Source organism: Eubalaena glacialis, chromosome 1 (assembly GCF_028564815.1).
Source record: "Eubalaena glacialis isolate mEubGla1 chromosome 1, mEubGla1.1.hap2.+ XY, whole genome shotgun sequence".
Taxonomy (NCBI): domain Eukaryota; kingdom Metazoa; phylum Chordata; class Mammalia; order Artiodactyla; family Balaenidae; genus Eubalaena; species Eubalaena glacialis.
In genome coordinates this window covers 86,428,162-86,446,214 of record NC_083716.1, presented here as the reverse complement: position 1 = coordinate 86,446,214, position 18,053 = coordinate 86,428,162, and the positions used below count along the sequence as shown (strand labels likewise).

General features: G+C 39.0%; 1 protein-coding gene across 7 annotated transcripts; it reads left to right on the top strand.

Moving 5' to 3' along the window:
* Positions 1-94: 94 nt before the first annotated feature.
* On the top strand, positions 95-9,723 carry GGPS1 (geranylgeranyl diphosphate synthase 1). 7 transcript variants are annotated; one of them, XM_061198471.1, is made up of 5 exons: positions 177-322; positions 2,614-2,670; positions 3,936-4,028; positions 8,303-8,393; positions 8,639-9,723. In XM_061198471.1, exons 2-5 carry the CDS (start codon positions 2,618-2,620, stop codon positions 9,398-9,400), a joined length of 999 nt encoding a protein of 332 aa, XP_061054454.1. In that variant the 5' UTR covers positions 177-322; positions 2,614-2,617; the 3' UTR covers positions 9,401-9,723. The 7 variants fall into 7 exon arrangements, with proteins under 7 accessions (XP_061054472.1, XP_061054454.1, XP_061054463.1 ...); XM_061198489.1 differs by lacking the exons at positions 177-322; positions 2,614-2,670 and adding an exon at positions 95-168 and having other exon boundaries at positions 8,323-8,393; XM_061198480.1 differs by lacking the exon at positions 2,614-2,670 and having other exon boundaries at positions 8,323-8,393.
* Positions 9,724-18,053: the final 8,330 nt, after the last annotated feature.

Genomic DNA, 18,053 nt, shown 5'->3' with positions numbered 1-18,053 from the left:
CCCTGAGAACTGCAAGACCCGCAACGCCCCGCGCCTACGTGAGACGGGGAAGTGGGGGGAGGGAAAGGAGGCGGGGCGACAAAGCAAAGGGGAGGTGGCAACGACGCCTGCGCAGTGTGAGCGGGATGGCGCATTTTCTTGCACCGAGCAATGCGGTGTCGCTGGCGGGTGAGGAGGGTGGAGAGTGCTATCGTGAAGTGAGGGGAGGGATTCATGTAGGCATCCGGGGGAGCCTTGTTCTGAACTATAAGGTGGGAAGTTGATGCTGGGTACTGCTACTCCCAGACCCCCGGCGTGAAAGTTGTGATATCATCCTCGAACCGTGAGTGGCTGTGGTGGCGGCTGGGGGGAACCCGGATGGGGAGTGAGGGTGGGGGAGGTTGGGAGGCGGAGCTGAGAGGAAAGAAAGAAAGGAGGGTGAGGACCCGGATGCTGAACCGGATTGTGTCCGAATTTTCCATCCTCTCTCTGGAGAAGGGGACGAGCGGTAGGGGACCCCGCGGAGCGGAAGGGGGCCTCGGGGCGGAGAGGAAGCAGGAACCTCACCGACCCTGCGGGCTCTGCTAGACGGAGTCGGCGTTGGAAGCCCTTTTGCCAAGCCTCTGTGGAAAATATGCCTCGAAGTTATTTAAATTCCCTTCATGTACCTCTCCGGCAATTTTCTTCACACCCATCCATCGTCTCCCGGAGTTCGAGTGGAAGGATGCATTCCGCGCTTCACAGCCGCGCTTACACTTTGTCGATCTAGCAATTCTGAAACCAGACCCATCCCTTTTTAAAAAATTACTTTGCACGATATTTTCACTTTTCTGTGCGTGTGCCCGGATTTTGTCTTCTAACGCATTGGAAGGTACTCGCCGTACGTCCCTTCGTTCATTTCGTCTTTCCCACATTTGAACGCCACCGCCTGGTGTGGTCCCTGCCTTCGTGAGCCTGAGCCTAGTGAGACAGGCAGGATGGTCACACAAGTCAGTGTGATATTGCAACAGGTGTGAGTGCCACGAAGGAGAGTTTCGTGGTGATAAGAGAATTGGAAATAGGGAGTTTGCCTTAGGGAGATGAGGGAAGGCTTTCCCGAGGCAGTGAGGATCGAGCCGCGAGTGGAGGGGTTAGCGGGAGTTAACTACGGAAAGAACATTCCAGAGAGAAAGAACATCACGTTGGAAAGCCTTCTTCCAGGAGGGAGCTTTTTAAAGCATGAGGAGCGGCTGGGCGGGCGGGGGTGGGGGGCGGGAGCTTGGCTGTCCTAACCTGATACGCTAATGTTAGGGAGTTTTGTTCTTATCTAAGAGCCATGGGATAACTTCGGAGGGTTGCCAATCAGAAGGGAGATAGGACCAGATTTGAATTTCGAAAAGGTCACTGGCTGAAGAGTAGAGGACCAGGGGGATATTGCTTCAGTAGTCCACACGGAGGAGAGAATCTGATTTTGTGTTAATTAATATTCATCATCCGTTGTTTGAACAAATGTAAGGCAGTTTCCCAGTTTTGAAAATGAGTAGTTTCAGACTCTCACAGAGGCATCCTGTGGTGGTTCGTTCTAAAAGTAGATTAGACACAACATTGTAAATCAACTATACTTCGGTAAAATAGTTTAAAAATTAATTACTTTTAAAAAAGTAAATTAGTAGAGTTCATGTAACACATTAATGCCTCTTTATACTCGGGTCCAGTATGTGATAGCTGAAATTTCTAGGTGTTATAAATTGGAGTCTTTTGGGTTAAAAAAGAAGAAAAGAAAAAGAGCCAAATCAGAGTATATGCCATGGTAATGTAGAAACCCTTAGACTCTTTAGACGACAGGAAACTTTAGTTTTCAGTACCTAGCAAAATTGATGCTTCTGTGTTTTCCCACTGTTGAGAATACTTGCATACAAACATTGTCTGGGGAAGGAACATTGACTTATTTGTTAAGTGAGTATTCTTAAACTTATCGGAGTGAGCAAAGGAAAGAATGATTTTTTAAAGTTCGTAACTAATATTTTCAGTCGAACAAAACATCAACCAGCTAAGCCCTAAGAATTGAAACAGATTAGCACTGAAAATCTGTCCAGCAGCGTATTGTTGTTACTGTTACAGAGACAAAAGAGAATTATTGAAAGTTGGTCTTACTGATTTTTAAATTAAGTCAGATGTGTTCTGGAGGCTGTGAAAAAGATAAACATAATTTTTGTTCTCAACCTAGTTGGGAAGAGATGGCTATTAACTGGTTTAAATAGAATAGTATATAAGAGATACTTTTTTAAAATTCTACTTTTAATTCTGTTCAATAATCTTTTAACCTAAGTGATTATTCTTCCTGCGCATCATCTTCTTTTCTTTCTTTAATCTCTTAAGAATAAGATAATCTGTGTCAAACTTTAAACAGTATAGGTAATAGGTTACTAAACTGGTATTTGGATTATTTCCAAATATTTTCTGAACTTTTTTCCCTTGCAACATACTTAACATTAATTGTTGGTCAAGGCAGATGTAGAAGTTTCCTATATGAAAGGTTTCTCTTAGGATTCGTATTGCTGAAAAGATTTCCTTTGGGAAGTGCTGATTTTTTATGATTGTTTCACCTAGATACTGAAGAGTAGACTACAGAAAATACACTTTTCAATCTTTTAGGCTCATGATCCTAGAGACCAAATCATTGTCCCAGGAAGCAAAAGAAAGTAGACAAAGGTGAGAAACCTTCTTAAGTGTGCCAATTAGAAATGAAAACTCCCTCCCATCCCCCAAAAAAGAGAAAAAACAACAAAAACAGAAATGAAGACTCCTAATAGGAGGACAAACAAAAATAGCAATAGATATTTACAAAGAAATAGTAGAGATTCAGTAGTAAAGGGGGATTATAGGAAAACTGAGTGATGTTCTAGAAAATATTGAAGTAAATATAAAATCCAGAATAATAAGTCACTACAGGGGAATATTTTTAATAATATAATTGCACTCAAGTAAATGCATGTCTTAATCAGAATGTCTAAAGTGGATTGATTGTGAAGAAAATGCAGAATAGGATTTTCTCCTTATATTTTAAATACACAGTTGACCCTGAACAACGTGAGTGGGAACTGCTGGGCTCCACTTATACATGGATTTTTTTTTAATAAATACATACTACAGTATTACATGATTTGCACTTGGTTGAATCTGTGGCTGCAGAAGATTTTCAGCTGTGTGTGTGTGTGCGGAGGGGGGGTGTTGGTGCCCCTAACCCCACTGTTGTTGTAAGGGTCAAATGTATAAAACATACTTATTTTAATGCTCTTAGAAAAAAAGTATGTTTATTAATTTATGTGATCAATCAAGTATAGAAGTATCTAATTCTGTGGTTTTCTTTTGATGTTGATGTCAACAATTTAAGCCTTTTATGGTTGATAAAATAGGAGAGGCTTTTAATGTAAGTTTTGTAACTAAGGAAACCACTTAAAATCCAGGTGAACACCTTGACCAATATAAGCACTTAAATGAAGACTTTGCGTTTTTTTTTTTTTAAAAGAGATATAATTTACATATCATATAGTTTAGCCATTCAAAGTATTCAACTCAGTGTGTTTTGTTATATTCACAAGGTTGGGCAACCAGCACCACAATCTAATTCTGGAACATTTTGATCCCCCCTAAAAAGAAACCCCCATTAGCAGTCACTCTCTCTTTCCCCCACCCCAGCCCTATGCAATCATTAGTCTGCTTTCTGTCTCTATAGATTTGCCTGTTCTGAACATTTCATATAAATGGAATCATATACTATGTGACCTTTTGTGACCATCTTCCTTCACTTAGCATAATGTTTTCAAGATTTCATAGGTGTAGAATTTTCATTTAAAACCAAACTGAAAGTTTACCTTTACTAAAACACCTTGAAATACAAATACAAATTCCTTTGCACTTTGATACTCAGATAGTTTAGTTAACTACATCATCTTTATGTTTCTCCTTTTTTACAGATCAGCTTTGAAATTAAAAAACAATGGAGAAGACCCAAGAAACAGCCCAAAGAATTCTTCTAGAACCTTACAAGTACTTACTTCAGTTACCAGGTAACAGTTTAGTTATAGTACATATAGGGTCATCTATATAAAGTAATGGTCATTTAAATATTAGCATACAGAAAAGGTTAGAATTGCCAACTCTTGAGAGTTTCTGTTTTCTATTTTGTAAGAAGATACATATGAGGAAAATAATAATAAACTTTTACAACTTTTTGTTCTTAAAAGGCACGTTTTTGAGGCACCCTTTTAAAAATATCCAATTTTATAACATAACTAAAAAAATAAAAACACTTAAAACATTTGAGTATCTCATTAGAAGTTTTATTCTTTATGGATGCCACACATTCCTATTCCCTACTCTTTAGATATTAGGGGATGTTCTGCCAATTTGTGAAACAAGAAGAAGCTTCACTTAACTTCCCTGTTCAGGTTTTCCATTATCACATACACTGCATTTCTTATACTACTAGTTCCTTTAAGAGACAAATAGTAAAGCATCCAAAGCACATTACTTGGAAGCATAGCCCACATTATTCCTATATAAAGATGAGTCACTTGGACATGGCTTCCTAAAGAAACACCTGCCTAATCATATGTATGCGCTTGTTTTATTTTGCTCTTTTTTTTTTTTTTTTTTTTAAGCTTTTTTGGGAAATGATAGTAGCAAGGAAAAACTCATGCATGTGATAAGTGTGGCTTCTTGTAATAAAACTTCATGTATAAACCAGTTACTAAAAGGTGATAAGTTGGGACTTCCCTGGCAGTCCGGTGGTTAGGACTCTGCACTTTCACTGCTGAGGGCCCGGGTTCAATCCCTGGTCAGGGAACTAAGATTCCACAAGCTGTGCAGCATGGCCCCCCCCAAAAAAAAAGTAAGGTGATAAGTTGACAACCATAGAAACCTATTTAGCCCATAGTGTGGCTCAACTGTAGTGATGATCTCAACTCAATCACAATAAAAAGTTTTTCATTTCTGTTCTAAAGTGCACACTTTTCTGGATGAGCACTCCTCAGTGGCATTTCTATTCTTCATGAGTCTGGGGAGGATAAGTACTGTTGTCTGAAGCCAGAAGAGTGATCGCTCCCTACCTCCACCTTGGAAACCATCATGATTAGTGTCATTTCTATTCTGGCAGACCCTCATGGAGACATACTTGTTAATGTCAATGCTTCAAAAGAATGGAGGAGAGAGAGAAGCAGAGAATGCAAGGGAAAAGTTGCCTACTGTTTAAGAAAAAGCCAAGAGACTGCTTTTGAGTGACATTTATTCAGCAGCCAGTAACTTTACTTATTTTAGAGTCTCCCATTGAGAAAGGTAGCACTATTTCTCCTGTACTCTTCCCACCTATTGCTGGACTTATTTTGTTACACGCTGGCAAACACTGGTTGGAACTGGGCTACCATAAAACATGCCAGTTACCAGTGATGACAAGTGTCCAGCTAGCACCACCCAGTGTCTCTGCTCCACTACTGTGCAGAACAAGGACTGCCTGTAGTTACATTTTAACAGTAATGCTTACCTGTGTAATGAACTACTTCTGTAACATTTTTTTTAATCCTCATTATTTGGAAGTAATGTTTTAGGCCATTAGATAACATATTTAAGACTCTCATTAGGTATCCCATCTTTTTATTTTTCAAATCAAATATACTCTTGCACCCATGATAGAATATAACCTCAAAAGAGTTTCCTAAAGAAAGAGGAAACTGTGTTATGCATAAAGTATTTTTCACAGAGAGCTTCAGAGTTACTAAAGTGACTTAAAGATGGGCCAGACCATTTATTCTATTGTAAAGTTACTCTTGCTGATAAGAGGTTATAATAATTAATAATTGTTGATATTAGGATATTCTGAAATTAGTGAAGTAGAATGACTTTTATGTATGTTTCTTTATTTACCCTAGTGTAGAAGTGTAGGTCCCCAGGCCTTTGCAGTGGGAGGTGGAGGGTGAGTTTTGAAATGGAGGAAGAAGAGGGCCTGCAGAAAGGGAGTCAGTAACGTTAAGGTCTTAAAGAGGAAACAGTAATTACTGTAATATTAAAACAAAACCTGAGGGGACTTCCCTGGCGGCGCAATGGTTAAGAATCCGCCTGCCAATGCAGGGGACACGGGTTCGAGCCGTGGTGCGGGAAGATCCCGCATGCCGCGGAGCAACTAAGCCCATGTGCCACAACTACTGAGCCTGCACTCTAGAGCCCGCAAGCCACAACTACTGAAGTCCTTGCACCTAGAGCCCGTGCTCCGCAACAAGAGAAGCCACCGCAGTGAGAAGCCCACACGCCGCAACGAACAGTAGCCCCCGCTCACCGCAACTAGAGAAAGACCATGAAGCAACGAAGACCCAATGCAGCCATAAATAAATAAATAAATACATAGATACATACATACATCCATACCTGAGTATGTGTAAGTTAAGCCATTTATTGTACTGTTTTCTAAATACATTCTGAAGTGAAGGGGAAAATGTGCCTGCACGTTGATTCTCTGTTCTTCATCTTCTTAACTTCTTTTTTAAGGTGATAGGATTACTTTGCACAGTTGTGCCTTCTCAGTATAGCCCAGATTGACCTTTGTCAAACTGGAAAGTAAATCAGAAGGATAAAGGATATAATCGCTACTCAGACCACATTCTAAGGGTTAGTAGACAGAGGATACTGCTTCCAGAACCCTAAGAGATCCTTCCCTTTTAGACTTCTCACAGAAAGTGAAACTTTGTTCCATTTGGGTATGTGACAAGGGTGTGTGTATTCATTTGTTTGGCTGATTGGTGCAGAGAAAACACAGGACTCAGAAAGTACTGTTTTTGTTTACTGAAACTTTATGTAACTATTTTCCTGAAACCTAATCTGAAATTAGGGTGTTACTGTGCATTTGCTTTAGCAGGAAGCTCATAGAAAGAACATTTTTATTAAATGAACTGGTTGTGGTTTTTATCTACCATTCCTTTATATTTGGGCTAAAACGACTTCTAATGGTGACTACTACCCAAAGACCTCTCTTGAGCTTTCTGTGTAAGAAAAAGATAATATTGAAAAACTAATGGCCCTAGTCAAAATAAAGAGATTAACTTTTGACTAAATTCAGGATGTTAAAAGGGAATACTTCATGGAGCAGTAATTCACTTTTTGATAGGAAAGAAGCAGAGCTGTCCAGTCTCTAAAATCTTAGTATAAAGGAATGGTAGATAATTTTAAGAGGTAATTCTATAAGGTAATTCAATAGCAAAGTACATTTACTTAAAAATACCTATAGTTATATATGGAATGGATAAACAACGAGGTCCTACTGTATAGCACAGAGAACCATATTCAGTATCCTATGATAAACCATAATGGAAAAGAATATTTTAAAAGAGAATGTATATATATGTATAACTGAATCACTTTGCTGTACAGCAGAAATTAACACAACATTGAATATCAACTACATGTCAATAAAAAAAAAATACCTATAGCCTCTGAAGTGGATGGTGCTAATTAACTGCCACTAACTAGACTGGCTCCCTTTTCAAAAAAAGGAATGAATTAGATCATAATTCCCTAAAAGCACATTCCATATTACTCAGCCATAAAAAGAAACGAAATTGAGTTATTTGTAGTGAGGTGGATGGACCTAGAGTCTGTCATACAGAGTGAAGCAAGTCAGAAAGAGGAAAACAAATGCCGTATGCTAACACATATATATGGACTCTTAAAAAAAAAAAAAATGGTTGTGAAGAACCTAGGAGCAGGACAGGAATAAAGGACACGGGGAGGGGGAAGGGTAAGATGGGAAGAAGTGAGAGAGTGGCATTGACATATATACACTACCTAATGTGAAACAGATAGCTAGTGGGAAGCAGCCGCATAGCACAGGGAGATCAGCTCGGTGCTTTGTGACCACCTAGAGGGGTGGGATAGGGACGGTGGGAGGGAGACGCAAGAGGGAGGGAATATGGGGATATACGTATGCATATAGCTGATTCACTTTGTTATACAGCAGAAACTAATACAACATTGTAAAGCAATTATACTCCAATAAAGATGTTAAAAAAAAAAAGCACATTCCATTCCAAAACTGTTGATATAAGTTAAGATGAAAGGAGTGAGCTTACTGATGGGTCCCTGGAGTCCTAGAACTCTCTTTTGCCTGCCCTAATTTTAAAAGGTTGTGCGTTTTAGGATATGAGTTTTGGCGGAGGGAGGTAGTAGGGCCCAGCAGTGGAAGACAAGCTCTACAGTAGATAATGGATTGGTGGGGCTGGATTTGTCAAGTTTTATTAGTTTCACAGGAAGTTTCTGAATGTGTTTCTTGTAATTAAAAATATTAATTTATTGCCAGATTTTATTCTTTAAATGCAGGTAAACAAGTGAGAACCAAACTTTCACAGGCGTTTAATCATTGGCTAAGAGTTCCAGAAGACAAGCTACAGGTATTTAGGCAATTCTAACCTTATTCTTAATCTCCAAGAAATTAATAGATATCATGTAAAAATACTCCTAGCTCTTAATTCAGCTTAATGATCATACAATATCTTACATTGAGGTCGCTAGATAATAACTAGTTGTAAAAACTAAGGCACCTGACACTTTGATAATCTGTTAATATACAATAAGTATTTATAAGCTCTTTTGAATTTCAAATAAAATGAAATTTTTCAATTGTATTTCTCGTTAGATTATCATTGAAGTGACGGAAATGTTGCATAATGCCAGTTTACTCATCGATGATATTGAAGACAACTCAAAACTCCGTCGTGGCTTTCCAGTGGCACACAGCATCTATGGAATTCCATCTGTCATCAATTCTGCCAATTATGTATATTTTCTTGGCCTAGAGAAAGTCTTAACCCTTGATCACCCAGATGCAGTAAAGCTTTTTACCCGCCAGCTTTTAGAACTCCATCAGGGACAAGGCCTGGATATCTACTGGAGGGATAATTACACTTGCCCCACTGAAGAAGAATATAAAGCAATGGTGCTGCAGAAGACAGGAGGACTATTTGGATTAGCAGTAGGTCTCATGCAGTTGTTCTCTGATTACAAAGAAGATTTAAAGCCACTACTGAATACACTTGGGCTCTTTTTCCAAATCAGGGATGATTATGCTAATTTACACTCCAAAGAATATAGTGAAAACAAAAGCTTTTGTGAAGATCTAACAGAGGGAAAGTTCTCATTCCCTACTATTCATGCTATTTGGTCAAGGCCTGAAAGCACCCAGGTGCAGAATATCTTGCGCCAGAGAACCGAAAATGTAGATGTTAAAAAATACTGTGTACATTATCTTGAGAACGTAGGTTCTTTTGAATACACTCGGAATACTCTTAAAGAGCTTGAATCTAAAGCCTATGAACAAATCGATGCACGTGGTGGGAACCCTGAGCTAGTAGCTCTAGTAAAACACTTAAGTAAAATGTTCAAAGAAGAGAATGAATAATATTAAGCCATTCTTGATTAGGCCTGATAGCCTAGTTGACTTTTTTTTTTTTTTTTTTTTTGTCTTTTAGCCTATTACCTTTTTTAGAATTTGGACCAAGCTGTTAGTCTCCAAAAACTGAGTGATAGTGGTGATGTGAGTGAGGTTGTTTGAATATAGAATCCCCGCGTACAGATAATCATAGTACCAAGTTGAAGGAATCAAAAGGAGCCACGTTTAAATGAGTCTAATTTGAATGTCAGAATGTGCTGTGTTGGGACGTTGTGGCCAACTCTGCCATGCATGTTCTGTTGATTCTGTCAATAAAGAAGACTTCAGCTCCAGGCATTTTTATCCACATACTTCCTAACTGTACTATACGGGCAGTTCACAATTCATCTACCCCATTTCCAAGCCATTGACTACTTGGGACCAGTTTCTATAGCTAGCTGGCCCAAACACCACAGGAACTCCTCTTTCTTCCTAAATGTCGTTGCTTAGAATAGCTCATTCTCCTCCCTGGAAACTCCCTTAGTAAAGTCTTCCATGAGAAAGCTGACAGTGACAAGCAGTAAGCATTCTGGGCCTCTTTTCCTTCCTCCCAACCCAGCAAATTCTGCTGTTTATTTAACCAAGGAGTCTCCACTGAATGAAATTTACACACTAGCCCAAATTCTTTTTCCTTCTAATGTAACTTGTGCCTCAAAACTAATTAGTATCTGGGTACAGCAGTATCTTTCCATTTGTGGGGGGAAAAAAGGTACATGGAAAAAGTATTTTAGGAAGGAGCCTTTAAACCTTTTTATACTGTCTTATCATTAGTAGTAAAAATCATAAAAGAGCTGTTTGCTCACAAGTACAAAAGCTGGGGGAACTGTCCTTTTCCTTCCCACCCGCATCGTTAACCCCGCTGTAGGCAGTTGGTGCTTGAATGGAAAAGGAAGTAGGCATCTTTAATCTCTATGATTAAAGGAAAGAAAAGTGTTAACCTGAGAGCTAGTGCCTGACTGAAAATTAGCCAAAGGCTACACTATCAGGCACAGTTAGCTTTATAGTGCCTTAACCCTGACTATCCCTTTTGTTTCATTTTAAGCCCTCAGCCCCTGGAGCCATCTTATGGCACAAGAGGTATGAAAAAAGAGACCCTGATTTCTGTATGAGAAGTGTCACTGACATCCCAAAATGAAAGTTTGTACTTCTCAGTAGCATTACATTTTGCTTGATTGGTTGTACAGTGTGTTATCTTAGATCAAACCACCGTATTTTTGTATGAGAAATTCTCACCAAAGCACTCAACCTAAATCTTTTTTGAAAAGTTGGGTATTGCCTTTACTAACTTTTAGAATAATTTGAATCTTCCATTTTAATTGATCCAAGGAAAGCTCTTCTGAAAATCATACATATTTGTGTTATACTATGGATATTTGAACTTTGTTTTTATGAACCTATAACAAACTTGATATTAAAAAAGATCTAATGCTAACTATATAGAAATGAAGTTGTTTACCTATAAGTATAACGATTGCTTAAGTAGATTATTTCTTACCAAATCAAATTAATTTTGGCCTGGTGCTACTCATGATTCTTTTCTCATTTTTTTTTTTTTTAATTTATTTTTGGCTGTGTTGGGTCTTTGTTGCTGCACGCGGGCTTTCTCTAGTTGCGGCGAGCAGGGGCTACTCTTCGTTGCAGTACGCGGGCTTCTCATTGCAGTAGCCTCTGGCTCCAGGCACGCGTGGGCTTCAGTAGTTGTGGCTTGCGGGCTGTAGAGCGCAGGCTCAGTAGTTGTGGCACACAGGCTTAGTTGCTCCGCGGCATGTGGGATCTTCCCGGACCAGGGATCGAACCCATGCCCCCTGCATTGGCAGGCAGATTCTTATCCACTGTGCCACCAGGGAAGCCCTCTTTTGTCATTTTTATCTTGCCTTTCAGTGACAGAAATGCTTGGCATTGACTTGGGGACTTATAAAAAGAGTTATGTATTAAATCATCAAAAATCTATTCTTTTCACTTGAACCGTAGTCATGATAGTTAATACAGAAGAAAATCAAATTGATTTTCTTTGTTGGCAAAATCAAAAGAATGAAGGCTAGTTATGTTGCTATAAATGACTTTCAGACCTCAGCAAGATTTTAAATACATCAGCTCTTCTCTTATTCCACTCTGTCAACTTCCTTACTCGACTTCCTTCTCTTCTTAACCTATAACCTATAGTCGTTCATTTCAGGGAGCCTTTCAAGAGCTTTCTCGGATCACTTTCCTCCTTTCCTTAGGCCCCTCTCATCCTGCCAGTTCCCAATCCTGCATGAATCCAACGGTCCACGTGCTTTGCTCCTCCCACGTTGCCAAGTGCTGCTGGGGAACGTTTTCACAACTGCTGTAGCCATTGCAAATTAATGTATTAAAACCTCAATAGCCCTTTTATTTTTCATCTAATCCTGATGGAGGTTTAAAATGTGTCAATCTAGGGACTTCCCTGGTGGCGCAGTTGTTGACACTCTGCCTGCCAATGCAGGGGACACGGGTTCAGTCTTTGCTCCTGGAAGATCCCACATGCTGCGGAGCACCTAAGCCCATGCACCACAACTACTGAAGCCCGCGCGCTTAGAGCCCATGCTCCGCAACAAAAGAAGCCACTGCAATGAGAAGCCCGCGCACTGCAACAAAGAGTAGCCCCCGTTCGCCGCAACTAGAGAAAGCCCACGCACAGCAACGAAGACCCGACACAGCCAAAAATAAATAAATTTACAAAAGAATTAAAAATAAATGAAATTTGTCAATCTAGCATTCCCTCCTCCTCCTCCATTCTTCTCCTGTTAAATGTAAACTCTTCTAACCTTCCTCCCCTATGCTTACTTAGGTCTGCCTTTCATCTCAAGAAAAGTTGTTTGTCCTCCTGCCCTAGACCAAACAAGCTCGCCTGTTGATTCCCTCTCTTTCTGCCTCTTGAGGGCCTTATTTCATTCCCTGCCTTATATCCTCAAGATTTATCCATTGGCTCTGTTTTAATCAGTACACTGAGAGGAAGGAAAGAGGGAAGAAAATGTACATTTGTGAAGGACCTATTAGGTACCACCTGTTTTATGTTTTTTTCTTCAGGTATTTACTGAGCACAGCCAGGACCTTGAATACAGGTCAGAGCACTTTGCTCTTCTGTACTGTTGGCCTCCCATTTTAAATGCACACTTAAATATGTTTAAAAGTTTAGAAAGCACTGGTCTATTGTAATAATGTACTAAACAGCTTCCCTCCTATAACCTCTACCCACTCCAGTCTATCCTTCACACTCCAACCAAAGTTGTCTTTCCAAAGAGCAAATCTGATTATGTCATTCCCATGTTTTAAATTCTCTGAATCCTCAATACTGCCACCTGTAAATTCCTTGGCAGAGTATATAAGGCTTTCCAAAATCTGAACTCCAAACAACTTCAACCATATTTCCTAATATTTTACTCTCCCCACACACGTTATACTCTGCCAGAAAATAATGTTCGTCATTGCTGAGACACTATTCTGTTTTTCATTCATTTCATTTAGAATACTTCTTGAGTGCCTATAAGCTAAATCCTTTGCTAGGCTTTGGAGATAGAAGAGTGATAGACACTATCTCTTAGCCTTATGTGATTTTCCTGTAATGGAGACTGGGAAGTAAGTAGCCAATTATTAAACAGTATTGTTAGTGCTGGAATCAGGGCCCCTAATTTCTTGTTTACATGCCTGCTTCTCCCATTGGATTAGAAACTCATTAAGGGCAAGGACTGCGACTTACCCTCCTCTTCTCAGTAGCACTTAATAAATACTTGTGAATGAATAAATCTACTTGAAACTAATCTCCCACCTCTCAAGGGTTCCATTAAATATAATGTATGTGAAAAGATATCATAAACTTCAAGTGTTAGCTTTTATGTTAATGTGGTTCTTCTACCTCTAATTCTCTAATGATTCTTAATGTTTTCCCTTCTGAAAGCATTCTTAGACTGTTTACTTTCAATTTTGTCCATAATTACCATTGTATCAAAACCCTGACCTCCTCATATTGAAGTCCTATATTTTAACTGTTCATCTGAGTTTTCTGTTATCAGCTTGAAATCAACATATTTAAAACCAACTTATACCTCCCTCCCTATCCCTTTACCAAGCCAAATAATGGAATGAAACCACTTCTACCCCCGCCTCTTGTATCACCATTGTCATTCTTAAAGTGATCCAGGAGTGTCTTTATTTCTTACCCTTGCCTCCTATCCAGTCCTCCCAAGTCCTATAGACTTGTCCTTTGAGATGTCTCTTATCTGTCCATTACTTTCCATTTTCACTTCCTTTTCATTTTCACTATGGCACTTAGAACAGCCTTTATTGCCATACATGCAGGGCTGATATTTGGTGGATGGAATACAGAAAAGGACTCATGATAACGAACCCTACAATAATATGAACTCAGATAGAATGCAATTGGCATTTGGCTCCTCAACCTCCCACCACCTCCAGTTGGCTAACTGCACACTTGCTTTGGATATTTCATTAAATCTTGTAATGATGCAACCTCAGCTTTTATGTGATTGACTATATTGGACCTTACAGTTGTATGGCATAATTTTACTATACTCTTGGTAAAGATTATAATAGCACGTGCAGTAAGCAAAAATCAGTAATACAAATTTCCATATTAACCCATTAGTTAAAGTTAATTGTGTAGAGTGTTTAATGGGCATCTTGTCATAGAGATATCTGGGAAACATTTGCAGCACTACCTGCCTTGTCATGCACATTGTTTATAAAGCACTCTATGCTTGAGGAGAATGACCCATTTATTTTCTTTGAATTATATTTGTTACTGTACAGAAAGAAAAATATATCTGAAGAATTGAAAATTGGTATAGTGGATAATGGAAGCTATTTAGACCTCAATGGGCAAAGCAGTACTAATGGTAAGCTACAAAAGTAATTTGTAAATCTCAGCAAAACTTGTAAAGTCACATAATAGAAATTGCAAAATGGGAATAGTTAAAATTTGAAAAGTAAAAAATTTAAAAAGATTTAGCTTTAGTAAATTATATTCTAACAGCTGTCCATATTTTACAAGAAAGAAATGATTTATTAAAGTGGACAGATAAAGTCAAAAAGTCAAACTAAAGGAAACTGAAAATGAAGCAGAAGGTTATTGAAACAAATAATGATAAGCCCTTTGAAACAAAACAAAGTAGCTATTCTAAGAGGCAAACTAATAGATTTTCTAATACGGTTTATGAAAATGCATTTGTGGTTTGATAACAGACATGAAAGCGTAATTTTTTTTAAGTTTGTTCAATTTATTGAATCCTGAAACCTGGCCAATTTAAGTTTGTAAAGCTCTGGATCGAAGAAGAACAAAAATAAAATGACAGCATTCACTAAATGACTTAGCACTAAAGATATATAAAATATATGATTTTAGACACTATTATAAGGCTTAGAAAAATTTTGAATATAATTCCTGGTAGTTCAGAGGAAACCAGGAGAGGATTCAGCAAAAGAATGTCATTAATATTAGGAGAAATTTTCAATTTATTGAGACCACAAGTCACCTATGACTATCAATTTATTTCATTTTATTTTTTTGGCCACGCTGCACGGCCTGTGGGATCTTAGTTCCCCAACCAGGGATCGAACCTGCGCCCCCTGCATTGGACGCATGGAGTCTTCACCACTGGACCACCAGGGAAGTCCCATGACTATCACTTTAATGAGGAAGTTGTTGGGAGAATTTATTGCAGTTTACTGTGTTACATCATGGCTCAGACAGGAGTATCATTTAGCTAGTAACTGCTGCAACAAACAAAAGATCAAACCAATCATTTCCTCCTGCCTTGGAGTATCATCATAGCATATATGGATAATTAATGTCACCTAACTTGTTTTACTGGAATCCCTTCTCTTCCTTCAGCCCATGTTGCACAGAACTGCCAAACTAATCTTAATTAATTTGGTTTCACTTTATGCCTCTATTCACAAATCATTTCCTTTTAGGACAAACACTTTAGCTTCACAGTCAAAGCTCCCTGTAATCTGCTTCTCATCTTATATATACACACATATATATGTATATATATTTATACTTATATATAGTTTTTTAGAAACAGCTTTATTGACTCACACACCACATAATTCTTTTAAAGGATACAATTCAGTGGGTTTTAGTATATTCATGGGGTTATGCAATCATCACCACAATCTAATTTGATAACATTTTTGCTTCCCCTGAAAGAAACCACCATCACTATTAGCACTCACTCCCATTTCCCCCACTCCACCCCTAACCCCCACCCGAGGCAGTCACTAACCTACTCTCTGTATTTATAGACTTGCCGATTCTGGTTGTTTCATGTAAGTGGAATCATATACTACATGGTCTTTTGTGACTGGCTTCTTTCATTTAGCATAATGTTTTCAAGGTTCATCCATACTACTTATATGATAACTTCAATAATTTTTAAGTCTGAATAATAGTCCATTATATGAAAATACCACATTTTGTTTATCCAGTCATCGGTTGATGGACATTTGGATTGTTCCTACTTTTTGGCTTTTATGAATAATGCTGCTATGAACATTTGTGTCCAGGTTTTTCTGTGGCTATATATTTTCATTTCTCTTGGGTAATATTATGGACTGAATGTTTGTGTCCCTCCAAAATTTATATGTTGAAGCCTCAACCTGCAGTATCTCTGTATTTGGAGATGGATCTTTATGGAAGTAATTAAGGTTAAATGAGGTCATAAGGGTGGGAATCTGATCCAATAGGATTAATTTCCTTACAAGAAGAGACCCAAGGGGACTTCCCTGGAGGTCCAGTGGTTGAGACTCTGCGCTTCCAATGCAGGGGGCGCAGGTTCAATCCCTGGTTGGGGGATTAGGATCCCACATGCTGTGCGGCCAAAAAAAAAAGACCCAAGAGAGCCCTTTTCTCTCTTTACGCCATGTGAGGACACAGTAAGAAGGTGGCCACCTGCAAACCAGGAAGAGAGCCCTCACCAGGAATCAAATCAGCTGGCACCTTAATCTTGGACTTCCAGCCTCCAGTACTGTGAGCAAATAAATTTCTGTTGTATAAACCACTCGATTTGTGGTATTTTATTACAGCAGCCCAAGCCAACTAAGAAAGTTAAATACCTAGATGAGTCATATGGTACCTTTGTTTTACATTTTGAAGAGGGAGTATATTCTTAAGATATACTCCCTTAGTTGTACAGAAATGTACATAAAAGTATATTCATTGCAGCAGTATTTGTTTTTTTCTAAGATTTTTTTTTGATGTGGACCATTTTTAAAGTCTTTATTGAATTTGTTACAATATTGCTTTTGTTTTATGTTTTGGTTTTTTGGCCGGGAGGCAAGTGGGATCTCCACTGAACCACCAGGGAAGTCCCTGCAGCATTATTTGTAATAGAAAAAAAGTAACAAATGTTCATCAATATGAATTGATTAAGTCACAGTTCAGTGATTTAATGTGGCAAAACTATCTGTATACTATACGTACAATATATAGTAGCAAGATAATTTTTATATATTCGTGTTCTTTTCCCTCTATTTTTTCCATCTTTAGTTACAGAAAGGTACCCAGTCCATTTTGTACTTTCTTGCTTCAGGGAAGTATTATGATGATAAAGCTAAAAGAAGGCTCTTGTAAAACACTTCCTTTCTGAATTAATTTTCCTGAGCCTGTTGAAGAGATCAGGCTAGGTGTACTGGAAGGGAGACACAGAGAAAAGGAGCAGTGACTTTAAGGGCAAACAGAACAGAGGAGAGAGGAGAGATTCCTGGGAAGGGAACAAAAGCCAGAAGTTCCCATGGTTGTTGGTAGTACTGTAGGAGGTGAGCAAGACTTCATGGAGGATGGACTAGACAGTAACATTCCCGCCCTCTTCCTGAGACAGGGAAGCAGAAAAGTGCCAGGCTTTGAGGGATCACTGTTGGCTTCAATAATAAACCTGCCAATGGAGTCTGATGCCTGCAGTTGAGAGGTAAGGAGGCCCTAACACTGACTGAGATTAAATTTTCTGCTAGCCCTGCAAGAAGGGAGTGAAAAAAGAACATTTGTCCTTTTCAAGATGCTGGACTGAGTACGTGTTTATCTTTTCTCCCTCTTGAGAGAATACTAAAAGGAAAGAAAAAGAATAAAAAGGCTAAAATATCAAAATAACCTTGAGAATTGGAAGGGCTTTGTTAGTGGATGAGAAATTCCAAAAAATGTCTGGAATACAGAAAGCAGAAAGACTGCTGATTGATGTAAGCAGTGGGGATATGGCCAGAGCTAAGGCTATGTAGAGAAGGGGTTGTGGCTGAAACAGGACCCAGCAGGCTCAGGAGAACTGAAAGTACTTGGCAGAATAATGGACCCCCAGCGATGTCCACGTCCTCATCCTCAGAGCTGGTGAATAGATTAGATTACATGGGAAAGGGGAATTAAGGTTGAAGAGAAATTATGGTTGCTAATCGATGATCTCAGAATAGGGAGATTATCCTGCATTATCCAGGTGGACCCATCAGTAACTACAAGCTTCCTCAAAGGAGAAGGAGGCAGAAGGGGAGAGTCAGAATGAGATGTGACATTGGAACCAAAGTCAGAGTGGTGTGATGAGAAGGACTCAACCCACAGTTTCTGCCTTTGAACATGGAGGAAGGGGACCACAAGCCACAG